Raw genomic sequence first — 25,018 nt, forward strand, 5'->3', positions numbered from 1 at the left:
CCGCAGCGGAGATTCCATTCAGCCCCACAGTGATGCAGGACTGTTTCCATGTGAAAACACCTCACACCCAGGGTTTCTCACATGGATTGCGAGGGCGATAACGGGCAGAGAATAACGGCCCGATATCGCTCTTCCCAGTGTGAAACCGGCCTAAGAGTTACACCCACCTTCCTTATGCTTTATGTCTTAATAGCAGCTACCGCACCTTACAACTGAGACCATAACCCTTATACGGACAAGAGCCATTGATGCTCCTGGGTTCAAGGCACATTCTGCAGTTCTGGTATTTCCACTTTAAAAAAAAAAAAGCATAATTTTTACATTTTTGGGTTACATATCTACATGAGGATTTGTTTTTTGTGGGACAAGATTTTTTTTTTAGTGGCACCATTATCATGCCATATAATGTATTGGAAGACTTAAAAAAAAAAAAAAAAAAAGACCAGGTGGGACAAATCCTAGAATTGCATCATTTTGGTAGGAGGGTGTGGGGTGTAGAATGTATTTCTACAGCTTTCACGGTGCTGTAAAAATAATATGTCCTTATTCTGTGGGTCAGTAGGGGTATGGCAATATCAAATTCATAGTAATACCTAAAAAAATTATATATATATATATATATATATATTAAACAGAAAAATTAAAAACTGCTTTCTGCCGCTATCTTTTGATGGTCTCAACTTTATTTTTGCATTCAGGGTTCTGTGGGGGCTTATTTTTTGTGGGGTGACGTGAAGTTGCTATTAGTACCATTTTGGGGAACATATGATTTTTTTGCTAGATTTTTATTCAACTATTTTGGAGACAGAGTGACCAAAAAAACCCCGCAATTCTGCCACTGCCTATTTTTTTCTAATGGAATTAAGGGCTTAGTCACGAGCGTAGGCGTTTTTACGTTCGCACGTCCACATCGTGTAAACGCCTGAAAGGACATTTTCCGGCGATCACAGGCAGAGCTAGTTAGCGTATTCTAGTCCGTTCAAGCTTTCAGAACTATCTTTCTGGCCACCGTATATGGGTCAGTGCGTATTTCGGTTGTGTATGTTCTGTTTTCAGCGGGTCGCCATTTTTCTGTGCCGTATAATCGCCCATGTAGACGAATCCATTGGAAACCAATGCCTCAGATGATCGTGTATATACAATCGGGCGTAAAAACGCGCCATATATGCGCTCGTGTGAATAAAGCCTAATAATGTGATATTTCAATAAATTGGTCCTTTACAGATGCAGCATAACCAATTTTTTTATTTCTTAAGTTTTTCTTTTTTTCTTATTAGTCCTTGTAGGGAACTTGAACTTGTGATAGTTTGATCGCTTGCACCATATAATGCAATACTTTAAGATCCTGCCTATTAAAGACATGCCTTTATTAGGCAAGCAATCATGGCATCCCTGGGGCCCTGCGGACGTCCCCAGGCTGCCAGTGTAGTGAAAGGGCACCCTTATCATCTTATCACAGTAGAGGGCGTTCGGGACATTTAAATCCCGATTGGAAGATTGAAATGTGCCTGCTCATGTTGTGTAATGAATGAACTATGCTCATATAGGAGTTTGTAGTTGCAGCAACAGTGTATTTGGGTTTAATACGAGGTGTCCCTTTAATACATACCAATCAAAGATATGTTTTACAAGTAGGGTAACCTACATGTGGCTATTCAAGGTCTTTGGACTTTTGAGTAGTTAAGCCTGGATTTTTGTGGTGGTTCTGGGACAAAGCCAAAAGTAAATTCAGAAGAAAAAGGACTTTCTATGGAAAAAAAACTGGAAAAACAACTGCCAGAAAATACCTGCGCATGAAACCACCCTTAAAGAGTAAATCAGGGTGAAATTAAAGTTTCAGACTCATGACATAAATGTATCACTTACCTTAAGGCCTCGGTCAGATGAGCGTGTTTTGTGCACACCTGTAGGCGCGCAAAAAAAATGCGCCGCTTACATGTGCTGAAAACGTGTGAACAGGCAAAGTGTTATATGCGCATCGCATGAAACATTGCCCGTTCACAGGAACTGCTGCACTTGAAGAGCAGCTGCTCCAGGAGGTCAGAGAAGAGCTGCCACAGGACTTCGGGATTTCCCCAAAGCAGGGAAAGTGAGTGAAGCTATGGGGATTTCCCCATAACATGGAGAGATGGAGCTGGGCAAAGGGTTAAACGCCCATTGCTCCTTTCTCTGTCCCTTGCTATGGTGAAATCCCCTATAGGTCCACTCACTCTCCCTGCTCAGGGTAGATCACCCATAGCTCCGCTAAATCTTCCTGCAAAGGGGAAATCCGGAGGGATATCCCCATAGCAGAGAGTGAGTGGGCAGGGCTATAGCAAACCATAGGGGGAGGGCGATCGATCTATTTCTCTCTCTCTATTGAATCTCCTGCCTGTCGCACACCAAAGATAGTGCATGTTCTTTCTAATACCCCATGTAACTGACAGATGATCGCTCAAACGACAGTTTGAGTGACAGTTTTGAGCGATCATCTCTGTATACTTTATAGTAGCTAATTAGATACTATACAGTTATGCAGGCGCAGTGGGACACCGCTGCTATCTCTCACCAAACACTACAGCTACTGAATTCACAGCAGGACACAGGCACAGAGAATCTTATCACTGCAGCCGGCTGATAACAGCTGATCAATCAATTCTAGCAAGCTAGAATTCAGTGATCAACCACTCGTTGCCAAAAACTGCACAATCTCAGTGCATTTAGACAGAACGAGAATCGCTCAAAAGATGATTTTGAGCGATTCTTTTATGTCTAAATCAGCCTTTAGGTATGCGGTGTTTTGCGCCCCTAATTTCACGCATATGATTGCTTCTATAGGAACCCATTGGTTCCTTTAGAAGCGTTCATTTTGCGTGCACAAAAAGCACGCTTGTCTGACTGACTGAGGCCTTATGGTGTCATTCTAGTGGACTTACAGTGACAACCAAGCAGGTCAGCACTTCAGATTTTAACAAGTGTGTCTGGGGAAATGTTGCTTCGTACTAAACCAAAAGTTATAGTTGTTAGACTTCCACAAAATAACTATTTATGGTAGCATTTACAGTAGCCCGTTCACTGTCCTCTACTGCACTGCCTGATATTTAGCACTTCCTGTCCAAAACCACAGATACAATGCGATTATACAACAGAAATAATCCCTCCATAGTATTAGTAATGCACAAAGTCTCTGCCGTTTTCCTCTGTACTGTATGAAAGTTACTCAGTAAACCAGCTTTTAAGTGTTAAAACTAAGGTGAATATCAGTGTCCAGTAGAGACAGCGGGAATCTGAGAATGGCGCTGTTACCAGTGAAATGTCACCTCTAAAGTACACATTAGCAGTGAGATAACGAGGTGCTTGTTCATAAAAGGCACAATCCTTATTGCAGTTTGCAATTCACATGAAAGGTACTATATGTGTTATAGGCTGGAAGGCATTAATGGTGCAGTGTGAGCAGATGGGTGCAGACAGCCAATTACTGAAAAACATGAAGCTTAATTTAGATGGTGTACTTCATGGCAAATGCAGATGGAAAGGTCAGGGTAAATCAAAGGCTACATGTTGACTCTTATGAGCCATACCACTAATGTATTGCTGATACTGCAGTTTGCATCATCATTACGGACCATTGTTGCTACTGATTGTCCAAGGCATGAACAGTCTCCAATTCCCATTGACTATTTACATTCAGAGGCAACAAACTGCGCTTGGTCCTCCTCTCAGCTGAAAAGTAGATACAATTGTATTCAGTCTAGGCAATGCTTTGAGAGCTAAACAGCCTGGAATCCAGATTGATACATTGTAGCAAACTACCAGAAAGATTAGTCCTGCTTATTTACATAGTTCACAAGAGCATTGAATAGACAGAGTACGAATATATCAACTTCTCAGCTAAAAGCAGGTCTAGGTATGAACACTATGTCTGTATTTATGGGTCTACAGGCTTCGAATGAAAAAGAGAGGCTTCTCATTTAGGGCGCCCACCCACTGGCGTTTGCGATTTTCGTGCGTGAAAAACGCCGCGTTTTCGCAGCGTTTTTCCCGCGTTTTCGCAGCTTTTCCATTAATTTCCATTGACTTTCATGGGTGCATTAGGAGAAAAATAAGGACACATATGCAACTGACAGTTCCTATGTTAAAAAACGCAACGCAAAACGCCAGTGGACAGGAGTACATTCAATTCTAATTGCTCTGCAGGAAAAACGCAAAACGCAAAGAAAAAAAAAATCGCCAGTGGGTGGGCGCCCTTACTGTTCGCACACGGAAATACCTTTAAAATGGTGTTTAAATCATAGGTAATCATGATTATCACTACATACTGGCCTTTGGCACCCAGAACATGCTTTCCATACGGACACCACGTGATACGTGTCTGGATATCTCTCTTCCAATTTAATTTTAATGCGGTCAGAATTGACAGCAGCATTTAAATAGTTAGCAGTCACAACTGGACTTATCTCTGACTGCAGTTGTCAAAGACAGCCAACAGAGCCGTGTCTGTAGTGTGGGCCTGGTTCCCAAGGCCACTTCATAGAATAACACCCGACAACCACCATTGACATAGGGTTAAAGGGGCTGTCCCATTTTCGGTTTTTATTTCGTTATAGAGATTAAAAATATGCAACTTTTAATAAAACCTATTTACATTTCTGCTCACGTACTTTCTTACACCAGTGCAGTGGCCCCTGTTTTCATAGTAGAATGGTAGAGTCAGTCCATGGATGCCTGATGAGTGGCAGTCACATGACTGACATTACTAAACGTGAATCTTAAGGTCCATTTACACGGAGCGATGATCGCTACAAAGCGATAGTTTTATCGATAATCGTTGCGTCTAAACGCGCACCCATCGTGCACTGCTAAGCTGATCGTTAAAGTCAGTCCAACCTAAAAATCGTCATTCAGCCTTATCAGCAGTTCTCCACAGGGAGTGTTGATAGCATTGTTTCCTGAGAACAAAGGAACTGAATGCAGATAAGAGCCCTCTTGCTATTAATTGCTTTCAGCTAAGGCTTCATTTGCACAGTTAAAGGAGATGTCCCGCGCCGAAACGGGTTTGTTTTTTTTTAAACCCCCCCCCCCCGTTCGGCGCGAGACAACCCCGATGCAGGGGTTAAAAAAACCACCCGCACAGCGCTTACCTGAATCCCGGCGGTCCGGCGTCTTCATACTCACCTGCTGAAGATGGCCGCCGGGATCCTCTGTCTTCATGGACCGCAGGGCTTCTGTGCGGTCCATTGCCGATTCCAGCCTCCTGATTGGCTGGAATCGGCACGTGACGGGGCGGAGCTACACGGAGCTACACGGAGCCCCATAGAGAAGAGGAGAAGACCCGGACTGCGCAAGCGCGGCTAATTTGGCCATCGGAGGGCGAAAATTAGTCGGCACCATGGAGACGAGGACGCCAGCAACGGAGCAGGTAAGTATAAAACTTTTTATAACTTCTGTATGGCTCATAATTAATGCACAATGTACATTACAAAGTGCATTATTATGGCCATGCAGAAGTGTATAGACCCACTTGCTGCCTCGGGACAACCCCTTTAATTGCTCTTAAGCAGCTGAGTAGCTACTTAAAAGTTTATGCAAAGCGATCGCTCAAAGCTGTCACTTGAACTGTCGTTTGAGCGTTCATCGGGCCTTGTAAATGGGCCTTTAGTTTATGGAGGAGCAGAACTCGCAGTATTACTACCCGCAGCATTTCCGCATGTGTATGGAGAAGCAGCTCTTATATTCATCTCCCAATCTCCTCTGTAAAAATCCAAAGTGAAAAATATCCAGTATAGCGCTTCACGGGATGAAGGATGAATAGAGCGTATATTTCTACACCATGAGGTGAACTTCATCCTTCATCCCGTGAAGCGCTATACTGGATATTTTTCACTTTGGATTTTTATTTACACTGGGTTCCCTAGCAATAGGGACCCCAGACATCCAAGCAGCTCTCCGGACAGGATTGGGAAGGAGGATCGTTCAACCTATTTACTTACAGGCTACCCCGGAATTGGAGGTACTAGTGAGCTATCCCACCCCAGGGACACTCACTAAGTACCGGGTAAGTCCTTTTTCTTCACTTTTGATCACATTACCATTTAGCACTGAAGGAGCGCTATTACTGATCCCGACACTACTGTTATTTTTTCCAATCTCCTCTGTGTGATACCTTTCCCTGAAAATAAGACACGTCTCATATTAATTTTTGCTCCCAAATATGCGCTACGTCTTATTTTCAGGGGGTGTCTTATTTCACCGCGGCAAATCCGTCTGTGGCCGCTAATCCCTCAATTGGCCAGCTTTGTGGACGAAATTTCTCAGAAATCTCGTCCACATGGGACAGCAAATCTGTCACGGCAAAGCTGGGAGAAACAGGTGTTGTGGTGCGGATTCACCGGCCACAGAAACGGAAAAGCGTGCAGCCAGGTCGCTTCAAAACAAGCGGCTGAGTGCCGTGGGTTTTGAAGCAGCTCTTTCCCGGCGGAAATCTCGCTGTTTATCGCTGTGGCCAAACTGCGAGATGTCCGCTGGAAATACGCTCTGTGAGAACCCAGCCTTAAGAATCACACACAGGTTGCCTGACTCATACACAGAGCCATAAAAAAATAAGGGCTGTAAAGTAACGTACCTGTCTGCAGACAGAAGTTCCTGTACCACTTGTAAGCAGGGATGGTTTTGCAGCTTCCAGCCACCAGGGGGAGCTCATCACAGCAGACATGTACAGCAGGAACAGAACGTACAGTATTGACTTTTCCAGCCAGCAAGGGGAGCTGACAACAGCACACTCGTACAGCACAGCAGGGACAGAATAACAGCAGACTGTCTGCAGATCTACCTATACATCTGGAGGTAGGAGACAACGGGAATGGCAGCAGGGCACAGGCCTCTTGACTTGCCTGCACACTTTACTATGCCTTACTATCAGGGGTGCCTTATATTTGGGACTTCTGCAAATTTCAGGGGGTGCCTTAGTTTTGGGGAAACATGGTATTCTTGTCTGGTTATCTTAATTAACACAGCAACACCACCAGGAAACAGTTGTGTGTGTAACACTTACTAATAAAGTTAGGGCTGTGTATTTTTTAACAGCTGTCTCCATCCAGACCGTTAACAACTAATATAGTTAATAACGGTTACAGAAATGTCTCCTGGTGAAGTTAATAAAAGTTAACTGGAAGAAATTATTAGCGGAAGCCATGATGATATGCTGCAGGTAACAATACTCTGCAAGTTCTGCTTCGCAATAAGGTAGTGTTCACCAGTGTCATTTGTAACATCAGTGGTCACATGACTGATATCCATTACTACAAACAGAGCAGTCCATGGACTATACCATTTTACTGTGCGGATAGGAGCCACTGCTCTGTTATAAGAAGGTGAGCAGGATTTAAAATACATACCCATTATACATATATACATTATCCTACCATTTTCTAAATAAAGTAGATATTTGGCAACCCCTTTAACAGTTTGAACATAACTGGTATTTTTAATTTTTAAATATCTTTTTATATCCTTTTCTTGATTTGCAAAGTTTCTTTGACAATTCTTTTGCTTTCCAGATTCTTCAAGAATAAGTAATGTCACTGCAGCCTGGATGAAGAGTTTCTCAAGAACCAAGAAACTCACTATTTATACAGAGTAAATTGTACCAAATATATTTCAGCTCTTAACACATGTGGCACCTATTGGACTGTCCTAAGCTCAGAAAATAAAATCTATAAATGTTCATAGCAGACAAGGATCAGAGCCAAAATTTGCACCATATCCTAACTGAAGGCTTAATAAATCAGTCTAAGGCCTCCTTCACACAGGGGGTTTTCAATGCATTGTTTACTGGTGTTCTAGCCTGGTTTCAGCAGCGCTGGCATGCGTTATGCCAGCATTTTCAGCACAGCTGAAAACACAGCGTAGGATGCAGAAAAAAAGAAAGAAATCAGTACTCCCTTAGCAGGATCCTGATGGCATTTGCTAGGTGTGGTTGGTGCATCCAGCGCAGGCCGTGATTGGTTGAGCCGGCTGTCACTCAGCCGGCTCAGCCAATCAGAGCAGTCTCTCGCTGGGAGGCAAGGATTTCAATCCCAGTCACTAGCAATAAAGTGACAAGTGCCGGGCAGCCGGCCTGGAACTACAGAGAACACTGGCGGGGACCCCGATGGCACCTGCTAGGCGAGTATGGATTTTTTTCCCCCCTCAGGTAGTGTAGCTAGGGCATTTAGAGCCTTCTAAAATGTGGTACCAAGTTGTGCCACGTTTTCGGCAGTGCTGAAACCACTGCACATTCATTTCAATGGGCGACGCAGAGCCGAAAACAGCCAAAGAATGAACATGCATTGTTGTCAAAGCACAGTGTTGAAGATGCTTGTGTGAGCAGCCCCATTGAAATGAATGGGAGCGTTGTACAACGTTTAGCGCTGCGCTAAACGCTGTACAAAAACATCTGTGTGCCTTAAGGTTGTTAGCCATGCCCCTCCAGGAAATCACACCGACTTTCCAATATTCACTTTTTCATGATTTGGGGGGAGTGAAATTTTTATGTAATTTATGACTTTTTAGCACTCATTTTACCCCAGTCAGAACCGGATTCACTTTACCTTTGAAGCAGGAGGTACAGTCTGTAAAATTAGGACCTATTTGATGTTGCAATAAACACGGAGAATTATGTAACATGTGACACTTTCCTTCACGTTTGATGCTTTAATGACTGCTATAAATCACACAGCTTTCACCGCATATCATTTTGGAAACACAAAGAGCTCCATTTAAACAGAGGAACATATTGTTATCAACCATCCTTTACTTTGTGCAGACTATTCCCCGTCTTTTCTCGGGCCGTACCTGCACAAAGCCAGTTGGTTTATTTCTGACAAACACATGAATAATATGCAGCGTACAACTCCCATTCTTCAAATGCTCATTTCCAGCAACGTCAGTCAACAGACAGGTTTTCAAGCTTCCTATGCAAATCAAACATGACATGAATTCTCACTGCTAAAGTATAAATTACAAGCTACTAATGTATAAATTTGCACTAGAGCTTTGCGAGAGCCTCGGCACGTTAGAAACTGAACAAAATAAATAAGCAGGACTTTATTTGAAAAAGTATATTTATATTTTGCAGTTCATAAAAGGGCAAACAGTCGGTCACAGTGAGAAATTTACAACATCCTGTCAGAAGTGATTAACGTTCCCATCCCGCGTACTAATAAAATAACTTGATGTGCATTAACAATGGCTGTGCATACCCCTGGTCGGCTTCCTTCCCACAGCACAGTAATAATGGATAAGGTAGACGCGTGACTCAATCCTTTGCAACATTTAACAGAAGCAGTGAATACAGAGCATTCTCCATGAGACATTCTGAATGATGAAGAGCAGTTAGAAGCGAACAACCGATGTAAGGACATGAAAGGCTCAACAACCAGCTGTTGGGCGCCAGATTGTTTGGATTGCACTCCTGGGATGAATGTTAAAACTTCTTATATTCCATGTCATCTGGGGGGTTAACTTCTACTTTCTTTTTGCCCACGTCTGACCAGTTTGTGCTAAGGACCGTCCCACCGGACTCTTGCTGTAAGACAGAACAGCTTCTGTTGAATGTTTTACATTTGTACACGTTTAGAGCCATAAAATCACATGGAAGTAACAGATAGGGCGATTCTTAAATACCCCCATTCGTTTCATAAAGAACATATCTGAGATAATCCTCCTAAATCCCATCAGCTGCCGATATTGCACCGTCTAAATGGCGAGCCTTGAACGCCCCAGAGCAAGGCATTATTCAAAGCTGCATGTAAATTAATGTGCATACAGTAATGGAATTGTGGCCCCTTGATCCTAAGGTGGACCTTGGTCAATGAAGGCCAAAATATTGGGTACAATAGTACTTACTTATGCAACTTAGAAAGAGCATCTTATAGATATGTTAAGGAGGCGCCACTGGTGAACTTGGATGTACTTTATGACCTGTAAAAAATATCTACTGCATATGAAAGCATCGCCTTCTCTTGGTAAATCATAATCAAACTAACGACGACCTATCTGTCTGTGCGTGAGTGGGTTTGTGAGCCATTTACATGCTCCGCCCAGGATCACATGATGGGGACATTAAAGGTCCTTCATCCCCAGTGAACGAGTTTTCATGCTTGGCCCCTGATCACATGACGGTGACATCATCACAGGTCCCGTACAGACAAGTCTTCTGTTCGGCTAGGTGTTTCGTTAGTATTCCATAGCAACTGAGGCCGCAGGCGGTTTGTAGTCCGACCGTAATCTGCACAAGAATGCAGGACCTTTGATGACATCACTGTCAAGTGATAAAGGGGTGGAGCATGTAACTCACTGGCGATGAAGGACCTTTGATAACATAATAGTCGTGATTAGGGGAGGAGCATGCAAGTCATTCACTCGTGATGAGCGTTACCATCATGTGATCAGGGGCGGAGCATGATGGTGACGTCATCACAGGTCCTAAATCTCCAGTACTGTGCTGCTTCTGATCCCTGTTGTACGGGATGAACAATAGATGTAGCAGTACTGTGTGTGACGTGCATGTAACTCAGCTGTGTGGCGCGTTGCGCCACAAAAAACACTGATACTATAGTTTTCTAATAATTACTAGTACAATATGAAAACATCAAATGAAGTAACCACTTTAATTAAGCACTGGATTTGTACAAACCTGTGCTTATGTGACAGCTAATGTGATAACTAGCAAATCACTTTATTTATCCAAAATTATGTTTTCATACTGCAAAACCCCTAAATCGTTCACTTTCACCGTATTAGTGGATGAGAACGACAATGATTGTTTTTCAAACCAAGCGATTAGTGAACGAGCCAATAATGAATTTTCATTTTTGCATAAACGATGAGCAAACAAATCAATCATTGGCGGTGTTTACACTGAACGATTATCGGTCAAATTATCTAGCTATTTTATGAACAATATTCATTCCATCTAAACGTACCTTAACTGGCGCACACTGTGTATCAGTATACATCATTAGTCGAAGACTCTACACCTGCTTTGATTGACGAGTACTACCCATGTGAGAAGTGTTCACCAGTCAGATCAGTGTGTAGTGTCTTAGGACTACTGATGTGTACTAGGCACAGTGTATAGCAAGTAGTCAGAGAAGTGTTTCGGCCATCTTTGTTTCTCCAGGTCCGAAGGGTCGCTTTAATCGTTAAAAAGCCACTCCAGGGAGACTATAATTTCCCCAGGGTGCAATTGGCCTCTAGTGTCTACTAGGGCAGTTAATGTACTTATCAGCTGCTTTACTGATCACACTTGGTCGGATCCGCTGTTCTCTGATGTGTCATGGGGTGCGACTAGCGGAGTCCAACAGCAAACAGGAAGCCAATCTAATAGGAATGACTTCTGGTGTGCTGTACTGCTGAAGGATACATTTAGTTATACCATTGGTTACGTGGAACAATGGCACACAAGGGTCTCTCATCAATGAAACAGCCGATAAGTACATTAACAGCCCTACTAGGAACTCAATGTCAATTTCACAGCAGTCAAGAGATAAAAGGTTTCCCAGGAGTGCCCCCTTAAGCTTCACCTCCTACATATATATTTGTAAAGAGCCATTACTTCAAGGCACTTTATATATAAAACAGATTACAGTACATAAAGAATAAAACAAGAATAATCAATACCACTAAACAAATGACAGATCGGTACAAGGAGAAAAGACTTTGCTCACAAGGGCTTACGGTCTATCTGCTTCAAGAAAAAAACAAAGGGATTAAGAAAAAGGTAGTACATTGTCTCTGCTGCGGGTTACCATCATATACATTAAAACATTTACGTGATTGGCTAACAGAAGCAAAGGTGGAAAAAAAAAGGCACTTTCTATTCATCCCCGGATAAATTATTGGTCCCGCCCCCCCCCCCCCCCCCTTTCCCCACCGACCCCTAGTTGTGACTGGGTAATATTTGGGACCAAGATAAAAAAAATCAGTAATAAAGACATTTCCGCTTAGCGCTAATACAGACTGATCTGGCCAGGTCCTGCTATTTCACTTCTACCCCTCGCCGCACGAGAGACAGACACAGCAGCCTGTCGGTAATTGGCCATCATGTGACTGCGCCTGCATACTAGCAATTTTTATTCCGGATAAAAGGGTGTTTTTTCTCTTAGTAAATTTTCAGACTTCCAACTTCATGCTGCTAAAATGGAAGCTTTTTTAAATGGTTATTAGTCACATTCGATTTTCATTAAATAGAGCTAGCAGGTTTTTATTGCGCAAAAAGATTATGTTAATTTTCTTTTCTGCATCAGTCATTTTTCAATCCAGAAGCTGCTACAATTGCAGTCCTGGGAAAAACAGTATTTCAAGAACAAAATTCATTTCCGTCCATTTTATGAGCCTGGCACATAATTTTACATTATTATTTTGTTTTTAATGAAATAGATAGCTACCACAGGATTACATAGTAAAGAACTTGTACAGGAAGGAAAATTAAATTGGAGGACGATCATAAAGAAAACATCCATAAATTGCAATCAATGCACACAACTGCGGGGAAGCTCGGGTTGTACTCGACTCCTATGTGACTACAGCTTTATAAATAAAGCTAACTAAGTAAATGTCATCCCGCTGCCCGTGCCAACGCCATGATATTAGATAGAATGCTCAGAGGATTGTGTAGGCAGACAGGTTAGGGCCAATGTTTGCGAACTACAGATTTTAGCATACCCCATCAGCTTTAGTAGTGGAACATATGTCTGGAGACAACACAACCCATTAAGGATACACAGTACATAAACCACTGATTCACACTGGTGGCTTGTGATCTGTTACATGCCATGGACTCTCAGAAGACTACTGTATTCTACCAACCAAGAACAGTGGAAACTTGGCCGATGATACCTTAATTCTAGTGTGAACATATCCGTATACTGAAGGTATTGATACAAAAGAAATTACATATAGAACGGTATAGCATCGACAAAACCAGCCCTAAACTACAGAGCGAATCTCCCGCTAGGACATAGAAACATTCCCCAATAGTGTTTTTAATTCCTGTCTGGTTCCCTATGAGAATTGACACGTAATTACATTGTATGTTGCAAAACAAGGTCTGCCTAAATCATATGCTAAAAATGGCCCCTCCAGCATCCAAGTCTATAAATTGGCGAAGACATCTGCATATGTGACATCGGTAATGGCAGTACCTCCCACCCATTGGATCTTTGAGTGAATCAATTGTTTATGGCTTACAGCTATACAGTGGGGAAAAAAGTATTTAGTCAGATACCAATTGTACAAGTTCTCCCACTTAAAAAGAGGAGAGAGGCCTGTAATTGACATAATAATAATAATCTTTATTTGTATAGTGCCAACTTATTCCGCAGCGCTTAGGTAGACCTCAACTATGAGAGACAACATGAGAAAACACATCCAGAAAAATCATTGTCTGATTTTTTACAAATTTATTTGCAAATTATGGTGGAAAATAAGTATTTGGTCACCTACAAACAAGCAAGATTTCTGGGTCTCACAGACCTGTAACTTCTTCTTTAGGAGGCTCCTCTGTCCTCCACTCATTACCTGTAGTAATGGCACCTGTTTGAACTTGTTATCAGTATAAAAGACACCTGTCCACAACCTCAAGCAGTCACACTCCAAACTCCACTATGGTGAAGACCAAGGAGCTGTCGAAGGACACCAGAAACAAAATTGTAGTCCTGCAACAGACTGGGAAGACTGAATCTGCAATAGGCAAGCAGCTTGGTGTGAAGAAATCAACTGTGGGAGCAATAATTAGAAAATAGAAGACATACAAGACCACTGATAATCTCCCTCGATCTGGGGCTCCACTCAAGATCTCACCCCGTGGGGTCAAAATGATCACAAGAACAGTGAGCAAAAATCCCAGAGCCACACGTGGGAACCTAGTGAATGACCTGCAGAGAGCTGGGACCAATGTAACAAAGGCTACCATCAGTAACACACTACGCCGCCAGGGACTCAGATCCTGCAGTGCCAGACGTGTCCCCCTGCTTAAGCCAGTACATGTCCGGGGCCGACTGAAGTTTGCTAGAGAGCATTTGGATGATCCAGAAGAGTACTGGGAGAATGTCATATGGTCAGATGAAACCAAAGTAGAACTGTTTGGCAGAAACACAACTCGTCGTGTTTGGAGGAGAAAGAATGCTGAGTTGCATGCAAAGAACACCATACCTACTGTGAAGCATGGGGATGGCAACATCATGCTTTGGAGCTGTTTCTCTGCAAAGGGATCAGGACGACTGATCCGTATGCATGCAAGAATGAATGGGGCCATGTATCGTGAGATTTTAAGTGCAAATCTCCTTCCATCAGCAAGGGCACTGAAGATGAAACGCGGCTGGGTCTTTCAGCATGACAATGATCCCAAGCACACCATCAGGGCAACAAAGGAGTGGCTTTGTAAGAAGCATTTCAAGGTCCTGGAGTGGCTTAGCCAGTCTCCAGATCTCAACCCTATAGAAAACCTTTGGATGGAGTTGAAAGTCCATGTTGCCCAGCGACAGCCCCAAAACATCACTGCTCTTGAGGAGATCTGCATGGAGGAATGGGCCAACATACCAGCCACAGTGTGTGCCAACCTTGTGAGGACTTACAGAAAACGTTTGACCTCTGTCATTGCCAATAAAGGATGTATAACAAAGTATTGAGATGAACTTTTGTTATTGACCAAATACTTATTTTCCACCATAATTTGCAAATAAATTCGTTCAAAATCAGACAATGTGATTTTCTGGATGTGTTTTCTCATGTTGTCTCTCATAGTTGAGGTCTACCTATGATGTCAATTACAGGCCTCTCTCATCTTTTTAAGTGGGAGAACTTGTACAATTGGTATCTGACTAAATACTTTTCCCCCCACTGTATACAAAGCCCTTCAATAAAGCCCACAAGAAGAAATCAGGTGGTCTGGGGTCTGGTGATGTTGGCAGCCACAGATCCTTCAAAATTAATCGGTAACCAAAATAACTTTGAATTTCCCTTCCAGTTGCATTATATGTGTGGCACACTGCCTAATCATCTTAGAAGTAACACTTCCGGTTATCTTAAGTTTTTTTCACCAGTTTGTGAATTCAAGATTTTCTCGGTTCTCTTCCTTCACCATACTCATTCAGAAATACCCTTTGACATTGTTTAATTGAACTCATTTGCCAGTATTCATGGATAATATACATAGACTGTTCAAACAAGTACATGTTTGAGGTACACAAAGTTAAATGCCTGTTTGGCAGTCACATCTTGACATCATGGGTACAGTCCACTTTCTTGAGAAGTGTGATGGTTCGCTAGGCATAGGGGGTGATTAAAACAAAAGCTGTCCTTTGCTTCACAGCTCAGCTTTCATTCCTCGTAGAGCTCTTGCAAAATTAAAGCTGTTTTATGATTGGTTGCTATGGGTAACCGTCTTTGCTTTAGGGTATGTTCAAACGTAACAGAATTGGTGCGGACCTTCTGCTATGGGTCCATAGAAGACTTCACCCATTCAATAGAAAAGGTAAAATCTCCTGAACATCCGTGTCAAAATCCACATCAATTGTGTGGATTTCAATGCAGATTTGTAACCAAATCTGCAGCACAATATATATACACCCAATTCCAGCACCCTAAGGGCTCTTCCACACTGGCGATAGATTTCCCTGCGATGCGAGAGTGAGTGAAAACGCATGATTTTAAACGGTTTAATTCTCATTTGCACTGTTTTCACCCACTCCAAGTTGTGATTTAAAAAAGCTGCGATATCGCCCATTGTTTTCAATGGGGTCGGCAGCAGCAGTGGTAAAAGATCGCGAAAGAGCTTTGGAATCCCCCATAGTGAGGAGAGAGAGGGGGGAGGAGATACAAGGGATCTCTTACATATCGCCTCATATCTGGAGAAATAGGGGGTGGGGCTTAAGGGCTTCCCCGAGAGTGGGGGTGGGGCTAGAGGGGATCCATCTAGCCACGCCCCCTCTCGGTTAGAGAAGAATCACTATGAGAACCCCTCTAGCCCTGATTTATTTTTTTATCGCAACTTGGAGTGATTGAAAACATCGCAAATGAGAATGAAACTATTGAAAATCATTGGTTTTAAAATCATGCGTTTTCACTCGCTCTTGCATGGCAGAAAAATCTATCGCCAGTGTGGAAGAGTCCTTAGACGGTTTTTAAAAGTCTGCTCCACAATCTTTGTCCTTGTCAATTTTCACAGGGAACCATACAAAAATTATTGTTGAATGCATGGGTTTCTAGTGAGAGAATCACCATGTATATATTAAAAAGGTTGTCCAGGGGGGTGAAAGCTTTACCTATACATGTGGTGTCAGAATGTCCACTTCTGGCCTACTCCTGACACCAGGTTGCATGGTCTGCACTCACTCCGTTAGTCATGCTCTTTCGGTGGCTCGCGGCTTCACTCATAATAACAAAGCCTACCCCTTTCTTCCTTTCCGCATTGGTCATGACAGATAAGGGGGCTGGCTTAGCTTTTAAGATGAGCGATAGTGTCAGCTCCCTGCAAGGAGGTGACAGGAACAGAGAGAATCCGTACCATGTGATCTGGTGTCCGAACCAAGTCGGAAGTGGAGTTTCCAACAGCTGAGGATTTCACCTCCCTGCAGAACTACAAATATCACACTAAAGGTGGAAATATAACTAATATATACAGGCTCTAACACTACACAAACATATTAAATACTTACAAAGGACTTGTTCATGGCACGTTTCACTTCATCGTTGCCATCTGTGTAAATCTGTTGGAAAAGTTGGTTTAGTGCAGCGTCCCCCTCCAGTTTTTCATTTTTCTCCTCCTCTTTGATCTCACCAACCAGTTTATCCCAGTTCTTGGTATAATGAGAGGATGACGGGTATTTGTGCATGGATTCTACAAGGCAGACACATTACTGATTAGTAAAGCCAGGGAAAACAGAAGTGAAGTAAAACTAAACAGTCCTTTAGTGCATTTCACGAAAGGAAAGCGAGACTACCCATCACACAGAACAGGACACAGATATGGATATATAGCAAGATATGTGTAATATAATATCTTCTCAGATACATGAAATGCAAGTAGCAGCCTGTGCCACAAATCTAGTATTTACCTAATATACATTAATGCAGCACTGTATTTTAGCCTAATAATCAGATTTAAGTTTTTTAATACAGATTAACAGTATGGTTTTGAATAGGTATTCTTGACACTATTTGCCAGATCTACATGGACCACACTGTTAAACAAGCACACAGCCCAGAGATGCACATTGAGCAAGAACTAGTCTCAGGAGCCACAAACTGCAAATATAAGGTATGAAACCCTTGCAGTTTTCAAGAATTTACATATTTGCCCCTCACATATAAACAAGCAAGATCACCACTCATCTCCTCACTACCCAATAATCCAAAACAATTCTGACACTTCACTCCCCCCTTAAAGGCTGATGTACTGTAGGGCTCACAGATCTCAGTACTGAAGACCTGACCACTTATGGTCCTTTTACACAGGCAGATCATAGCGGAGCGTTCTTCTGAATGCTCGTTCACCGGACAATCGGGATTATGTAAAGGGACCAACTATCAGCCGACGAAGAAGAGAATAAGCATACGCTCATTCATAGGCAGATTGACTCGGTTATAGGAGCATAAAAATGCTTGCTGATCGTCAGTCAATCTCCCCATGTGAGCAGGCGGATGAATAGCCCGTCTAAGGGGACGAAAGATTGTAGTATCGTTTGTTCATCCCCATAAGTAGATTCTCGGTCTGTGGAAAGAAAATGAAAGAAGACCCAAATGACACACTTGTTAATTGGCACTTGTTACATCGGGCTCAGATTTCAGCCTATGAAAAAGGACCGTTCCTTCAAAATGAAACTTGACAACTTTTAGCAGAAAATAATCCCCCAATCCCTGAGCAACTTTGATCTCCTTCTCCCCTCCCACATGCTCAGTATTTCACCTTACAACAGAAGCAGTAGTGTTCAGGCTCCTCTCTTCTTCTCGCCCTACTACCTGCATTAGTTACCCCGATTCCCTCACACCTTGTCCAGCGTCTCTACCCAACTGTTATTAGTTACCTCACTACAATACTTCACCTCCCTCTCTCTTCCAGTATCTTTCCGTCCTCTTAAATGTGCAGTCAGATTCCCATTTCTTTTTAAAAAATCATCATGTCCGCTTCATTTTTTTTCTGCCATCCTATTAACTTACCTAAACCTGATATTTCCATTTAAGTTTGGGATTTCACTTCGGCAGCACGCCAACTGTCTCGGGGTAATATTTGACTCAAATCTTTCCTTTACTCCCAATATACAATCACTTGCACCTAAAAAAACATCTCTAGAATTTGCCCTTTCCTTATTATGGAGAAATCAAATATACTTGTTGCTGCCCTGATCCATTCTTGGTTTGATTACCGCAACTTGCTAATTATCGGTCTTTCTTCTTGCTAGGGGTATTTTTACACAAGCTGATGGCTCAGTGTGGTCTGCCATAAGCACAGGGCCTGGCAGGGCAAGTGAGCAAGAATCACTCAATTGTCAGAGCTGTTAGGTGAGCTAAAAACAAAGCAACTGTCAGCTTGTGAAGGGCTGCCTGCGTTACTCCAATCAGTGAGCAATCAACACTCCCATGTAAAAGTACAGGGACGATAATTGTTGGGATGGCCGTCGTGTGCTTAAGCGCCCAACAATCGTCCCATGCAAAGGTACCCTAAACTCTCCCCTCCCCAATCCATCCTGAATGCGAAAGACAGGCTTTATCACTTTATCCAGCTGCTACACTGATGCCTCCAACCTTGTTGTCACTGCACTATTTTACCATCCACTATAGAATACAACTTAAACTGATCATTCTCAGCCATAAAACCCTCCACAGTGCTGCACCGCCACATACCTCCTCTCCGTGTACCACACTTGCCATGAGTGCAGTTCTGCTGAAGACCTTTCAACGAAGTTCCTCCTTAATCCAAATCTCTCACTCATCTCCAAGATTTTTCCAAGCTGCATCAGTTCTTTGGAATACATTACTTGAGGCAATTGGGTTATAATTATAGATGAACGAGTATACTCGCTAAAGGCAATTGCTCGAGCGAGCATTGCCTTTAGCGAGTATCTCCCCCGCTCGAGACTGCAGGTTCGGGTACGGCAGCGGGCACGGAGCTGCGGGGGAGAGTGGGGCGGAATGGAGGGGAGATCTCTCTCTCTCCCTCTCTTCCCCCCTGCTCCCTCCTGCTGACAGCCGCTACTCACCGCTCCCCCACACCGGCACCTGAACCTTCTGTCTCGAGCAGGCAGGTACTCGCTAAAGGCAATGCTCGCTCGAGCAATTGCCTTTAGCGAGTATACTCGCTCATCTCTAGTTATAATCACTAATAGTGTCAGAATGGTTGCTGATTCAGGGATTATTTCAATTGCCAGATTGACGTCAGGAAGGAATATGTTTCCTTAAATGGGCAAAATTGGCTTCTACCTCATTGTTTTTTTTGCCTTCCTCTGGATCAACATTGGGGGTAATAGGCTGAACTGGATGGACATGTGTCTTTTTTCAGCCTTACATACTATGTTACTAATTTCCAATGCCCACAGTTTTAAGCATGTCGTAAAAATACATCTTTTTGGGGGGCCTACCACATTCCCTAATCTAATTCTTTCCTTTTCACCCCTCTCCTACATAATCTCCCTGAGAACTCAGTTTCATCCCACTGCATCATCCACACCCCCTAATTAACTTAATATCAGTATATACACAGTAGCTGGCTGGTGAATGTCTCATAGAGCTTTATACATGTTACCCCATTAATAGGTGGTTGGACCATTTTACAATACAAGCACTTGTACCACTGTTACCTGATAGATTGTAAGCTCTTGCGAGCAGGGCCCTCACTTCTGTTGTTCAAATTGCATATTGGTTTAATACTGTATGTAATATCTTATTTTGTCTGTTCACAGTCCCTCTGATTTGTAAAGTGTTGCGGAATATGTTGGCATTATAAACAGATCATTAATAATGAGCACCTTCATTGTTTGTTTTGAGGGGATAAAACCTGTCCTGTTTATGTGATGGACATGCAGTTGCAAGGCTTGTTATGGTGCATTCACAGGGGGCGGTTGGGGTGCAGTTAAATATCACAACATGCACCCAGAGAGCAGCATGCGGTTTTTCTGTGGTTTCCATCTGGCTGCAATTGCATTAAAACCTGCATCAAATCACTGCAAAACTACAAGCATTTTTTTTTTTTTTAACCACACCCGAACCACGCCGTCTGAATACACCCTTAGGGGGCATTCAGACGACCGTATATTGGCCAGGTATTCACGCCGGCCGATATATGGCGTCTCTCTCTGCAGGGGGAGGAGGCTGGAAGAGCCGGGAGCAGTGCGCTGAGCTCCCGCCTCCTCTCCACCTCCCTGCACTATTTTCAATGAGGAGAGGCAGGACAGGGCGGGGCTAATTCCCGAAACTTAGCCCCGCCCCATCCCACCTCCCCTCATTGAAAATAGTGCAGGGGGTTGGAGAGGAGGCAGAGAGGGGGCGGGAGCTCAGAGCATTGCTCCCGGCTCTTCCAGCCTCCTCCCCCTGCAGAGAGACATGCCGTATATCGGCCGGCGTGAATACCCGGCCGATATACGGTCGTTTGAATGCGCTCTTAGTGCAGAGGTCTTAGTTTGGTCTTGCAATGAGTCCTACATTTGTGTGTCCAAAGCTTTATCTTTTGGTAGTAAACAATGAATGCTCCGATGGCATTAATACAAGTAGAGACCTTGAAAGCTGGACTATGCCATCACTGGATAAGATAGGATTAACGCTTTAAGCTATTTCTTATTAACTGTGTAACAACCCTCTGTTCAGGGCGCAGAATGAAAGTGTATGCAGGAACACATGTAGCAGGCGCCCCAAAGGTAGATTGTTGTTGGTTTAGTTTTTTTCACCTCTTCCTATGGCAATTGTTCGATGCCTTAGGTCAAACAGATTTAACCAGTTTGGGATCTGACTGGCCTACACCCTCTAACAATCATGGCCTTTATATCAGCTGTTGGATATTACGTGACATATTTCATATAAGCTTACAAATTTGGTGTTAAAAGTAATGTGAAAGTTGTAAAAACACTCAATAGAATCCCTCACAGACAATAGACTGGAGCCTGTACAGTAACTAAGTCGGGAAGGCCTGGATGATAGAAAATAAAACACAATGTATTAATATGAAAAAAAATATATATACAGGCTCGCACAAATGTCTGGAGAAATCTACTTTAGATGTCCTAAACCAACAAAACAGGGTCAGTGCAGCCAATTCAGTTTAGCGGAGAGAAATCTCATTCCGTCTTCAGTAAGCTAAAAACAGAGACACCTTATTTTTCATTTATGCCAGAAGACTGATGAAGGGCTTATTCACACAAACGCATGTGCCCAGAGTATTGCGCACGCAATACAGCGACTATAAAACTCATTGATTTCACTGGGTTCATACACATGGGCGTATGTTGCACGCACACTTCCTTTTTGTCTGCACAAACATAACACATACTAAACTAATTTAACCTCAAATGCCCATTGAAATCAATGTAAGAATGATGGTGGGGTTTTTTTGCACGGGCAAATACAGTAAAACACACAGGCGTGTGCAAAAACACAACACCCACTGCACAAGTGCACACGTAAAATGTGCTTACACCCATGTGAGGCCGGCCTAAGAGTAAATCTACCGGTATCATTCAGTCTTTCATATTCCTTGTACACGAGGGCTGTTGAGCGAACAATAAGTGAACGAGCCGACAATGGTTATAATGCCGGCATTAGAGTGGATGCACAACAAGCCCATGATTCTCGTTCATCGTGCAGCGGTTGTCTCGCGGTTAGACCGAACTATTATTGCTCACTTTTGCTCATTTGGACAATTTTTTGATTATTACTCATTCTGTCTATAAGCAGACACAGGACAACAATGACAACACTGCTGAGAGACACGGAAGTATTAATTATGTAATTCCACTTTTGACTGCAGTAAGAGACAAATTGGTATCAAAAGGATAGGAAGATAATATGGGCGGCATTGCCAATTCGGTTTTTATTTTTGTGTATGTTTTTGTATTTAGTGTTCCTTTAAGGGCAGCATATTGTATCACTGTACTATTAGCCTTACCATCACACAAAGTGGGGGGAAAAAATAAAAGTGAAATTTATATGAGGGCAACGATTTTCCCCCGTCAGGACAGCTATTATCTGCATGTCTGTATGACAGCAAAGGAATGGTAGAGTTGGAAGAGACCTCCAGGGTCATCGGTTCCAACCGCCTGCTCAGTGCAGGGTTCACTAAATCATCCCAGACAGATGTCCGTCCAGCCGCTGTTTGAACACTCCCACTGAAGGAGTCACCAGTGACTATTGGCGAAGTGTTATTCTTGAAACTGGACAACATTTTTTCTGCCGTTTGGGTTAATACTAAAGAGGGTCTGTCCCTATAATATGCGGGCCTTAAATACTAGGCAACAGATTAGCTTTAAAGGGAACCTGTCATGCTGAAAATGTAGTCCGATCTGCGAGCGGCACCTTGTAGAGCAGGAGTGGAGCTGACTGATATACTAAGGCCCCCTGTCCACGGCCGGGGAGGAATACTGCTAGCGATATTCAGCCCTGGGGGAGGAGAGGGGAGCACTGACAGGTCTCTGCGGTGAGCCCATGTAATAGATAGGCTAACTGAGGAGAATGGCAGCATGCCGCCATTTGAATCCCGCAAATGGAGAATCGCTATGATTCTCCGCTCGTGGACGTCAGGCGGTGCTTTCCTTTCCATAGTTAGCCTATGGAAAGCGTGCCATGCGAGGTCCGCGGGTGATTTATCACTATGGATCTTGCAATGACAACTCGCTCGTGGACAGCCAGACAGTCTTTTCCCAGAAAACTATATAACATATTAAAAAAAAAAATGTCTGCTCTTTCTATGCTCAGGAGTCCAGTGGGCGGTCCTATCAGTGATTGATAGCTCTTTATTTGCCATCATAAAGAGATAGCCATCACTGATAGGATGCCCACTGGATGCCTAAGCACAAAAAAAGCAAGAAACAAAATGAAATAATTACAAGTTATACTGAATGTTTTCCTTAAAAACTATATATCAATCAGCTGAGCTCCTCCTGTTCTAAAATATGCAGCTTGCAGATTTGGACTGTATGCGCAATGTGACAGCTTCCCTTTAAAGCCAGCATCTCCATTTGCCTACAGAGCTGTATCTTTTGGTTGATAGACTATGAAAAGTGTGGGAAATAAGAGTATTTAAAGTGCATGGCTACTGTATGTAATTGTGTTTGGCCTGCCGTAAGCTACTGGAGAATTACATGATGTACAATTGTAACCTATTCACTAGATCGGAGTGCCGGATACAGTCTGTAGCCCGTGGATAGACCGCAGGGAAGCCATTGGAAATGGTTGCAATCCTCTAGCTAAACAAGATTCTACCAGTGACTATATGTTGGGGAATTACAGATGCTGAAATTCCCTGTCTTATTAGCCTCTGTAAATCCAAAGTGGAAGAACAAAGCCGAGAACAGGCTGCGCACTGAAGGTTATCACCTACCTGGTGTGAAGCGTTTTAACGGACGCTCATCCTGGCCCTCTAGTTTATCCCATCTGAGAGCTTCAGTCTTCTTCATTTTTATTTCTATCTGATATAGAAAACAGAGAGAAAAAAAAAAACACCGTTCACACTTCATAGAAAACAAGTATTACGCCCATCCAATATTTGAATTAACCTTTTCAATATAAAAAACAGTTTGACCCCCCCCCCCCTCAATAGTCACAGTAAAATTGAAGAAACCCTCCAAAATCAACAATTTTAAAAAATTGACTTTTTTGAATTTATATGTCTCATGAAAATATATACAGGACAGAACTCTGCTGCCTAAAGTGCATTTTAATCCCTCACTGACACCGCTAATTTAGGAGCCTGTAAATCGTATCCGCTTTTGTATTCCAGCAGTCATAACTATTTCTTTGTCAATGTAGCTGTATGCAAAAATCTCGTCCACGCGCTGCGGACGATCCGTTCCGGCCAAGCCTCGCTGAAACGGCCATGCGTTGCGAAAATTCAAAGCCGACGCATGTCAATTGTATCGCCGTTTCCGCTGCCAGCTCTCTCCTCTCTGTGTAGAGAGATGGCCACAGTGGAATATGCGGGTTTTGCGGTTGCATCTCCGCTACAGAAAACTTGAGATTTCTATAGAAATTCTGCTCCGTGTGAACGCAGCCTGAGGGTCAGTGCAATTATGAGACTACCAGATTTATTATGTTTTACCACTTTTGCACATTAAACACTTTTTGCAAAAATACTTTTTTTGGCACCGCATTCCAGGACCTGAGCATTTTATTTTTCAGTTCAGAGAGCTGTATCAGGCCAGTTTTCCATAAGACTTGTAATATTTATTGGTACCATTTTGAACTATATCTGATTTTTTAAATTATTTTTTATTCCTTTTAAGAGAGAAGCTGAAAACTTCTATTTTACTTTTTTTTTTTCATGAAATTTACCACCAATGCAGGGCAAGATAGAGATTACCTTCAACAGGGACGGAGCTCAGCTTCCATGCGTCTGGCACAGATGATCAAGCCCCCATCCAGAAAAGTGGAGAGCCGATCCTTCTCTGGATCTCAAGGGCCACATAAAATGTGGCAGGCCAAACTTGGCCCATGGGCCTCAAGTTCAAAACGTGCTTTAAGGGCTCATTCATACGGGCATATTTACACAGTGCTAAAACCCGATAGACTTGGGGTGTTCAACTGTGTATTTTACTACAAATCATATGTTCATTCAAGGGGGTTCACTTGTTTCGAAAAACTATTTTTAAAATACCTTCTCATGCATAATCACAGTGAAGTGTGTCAATTGTCGGAAGACCTTATTTTACGTCACAAGGGAAACTTAATTCTATCTTCTATCCTCCCATGATGGGAGCTATTCAGACGTATTCCTGCTTTCTGGCCTCTCCTGTCTGTGAACGAGACCACATTTCCAGGAGGATCAGTTTACCTGACATTTTAATCTGCCCAATGAAAA

The 25,018-nt window shown here is 42.9% G+C and overlaps 1 protein-coding gene across 2 annotated transcripts in view; it reads right to left on the minus strand.

Moving 5' to 3' along the window:
• Positions 1-9,062: 9,062 nt before the first annotated feature.
• The window catches only part of SUGT1 (SGT1 homolog, MIS12 kinetochore complex assembly cochaperone), an 88,322-nt gene continuing 72,366 nt past the window's right edge, over positions 9,063-25,018 (minus strand). For both annotated transcript variants that reach the window (XM_066581474.1, XM_066581465.1), the window contains exons 12-14: positions 23,543-23,630; positions 16,677-16,858; positions 9,063-9,544 (exon numbers count right to left, since the gene is read on the minus strand). In XM_066581474.1, the coding sequence (XP_066437571.1) occupies positions 9,443-9,544; positions 16,677-16,858; positions 23,543-23,630 (372 nt within the window). In that variant the 3' untranslated portion in view covers positions 9,063-9,442. The remainder of the gene's footprint in view (positions 9,545-16,676; positions 16,859-23,542; positions 23,631-25,018) is intronic.

Source organism: Eleutherodactylus coqui, chromosome 1, assembly GCF_035609145.1.
Source record: "Eleutherodactylus coqui strain aEleCoq1 chromosome 1, aEleCoq1.hap1, whole genome shotgun sequence".
NCBI lineage: Eukaryota > Metazoa > Chordata > Amphibia > Anura > Eleutherodactylidae > Eleutherodactylus > Eleutherodactylus coqui.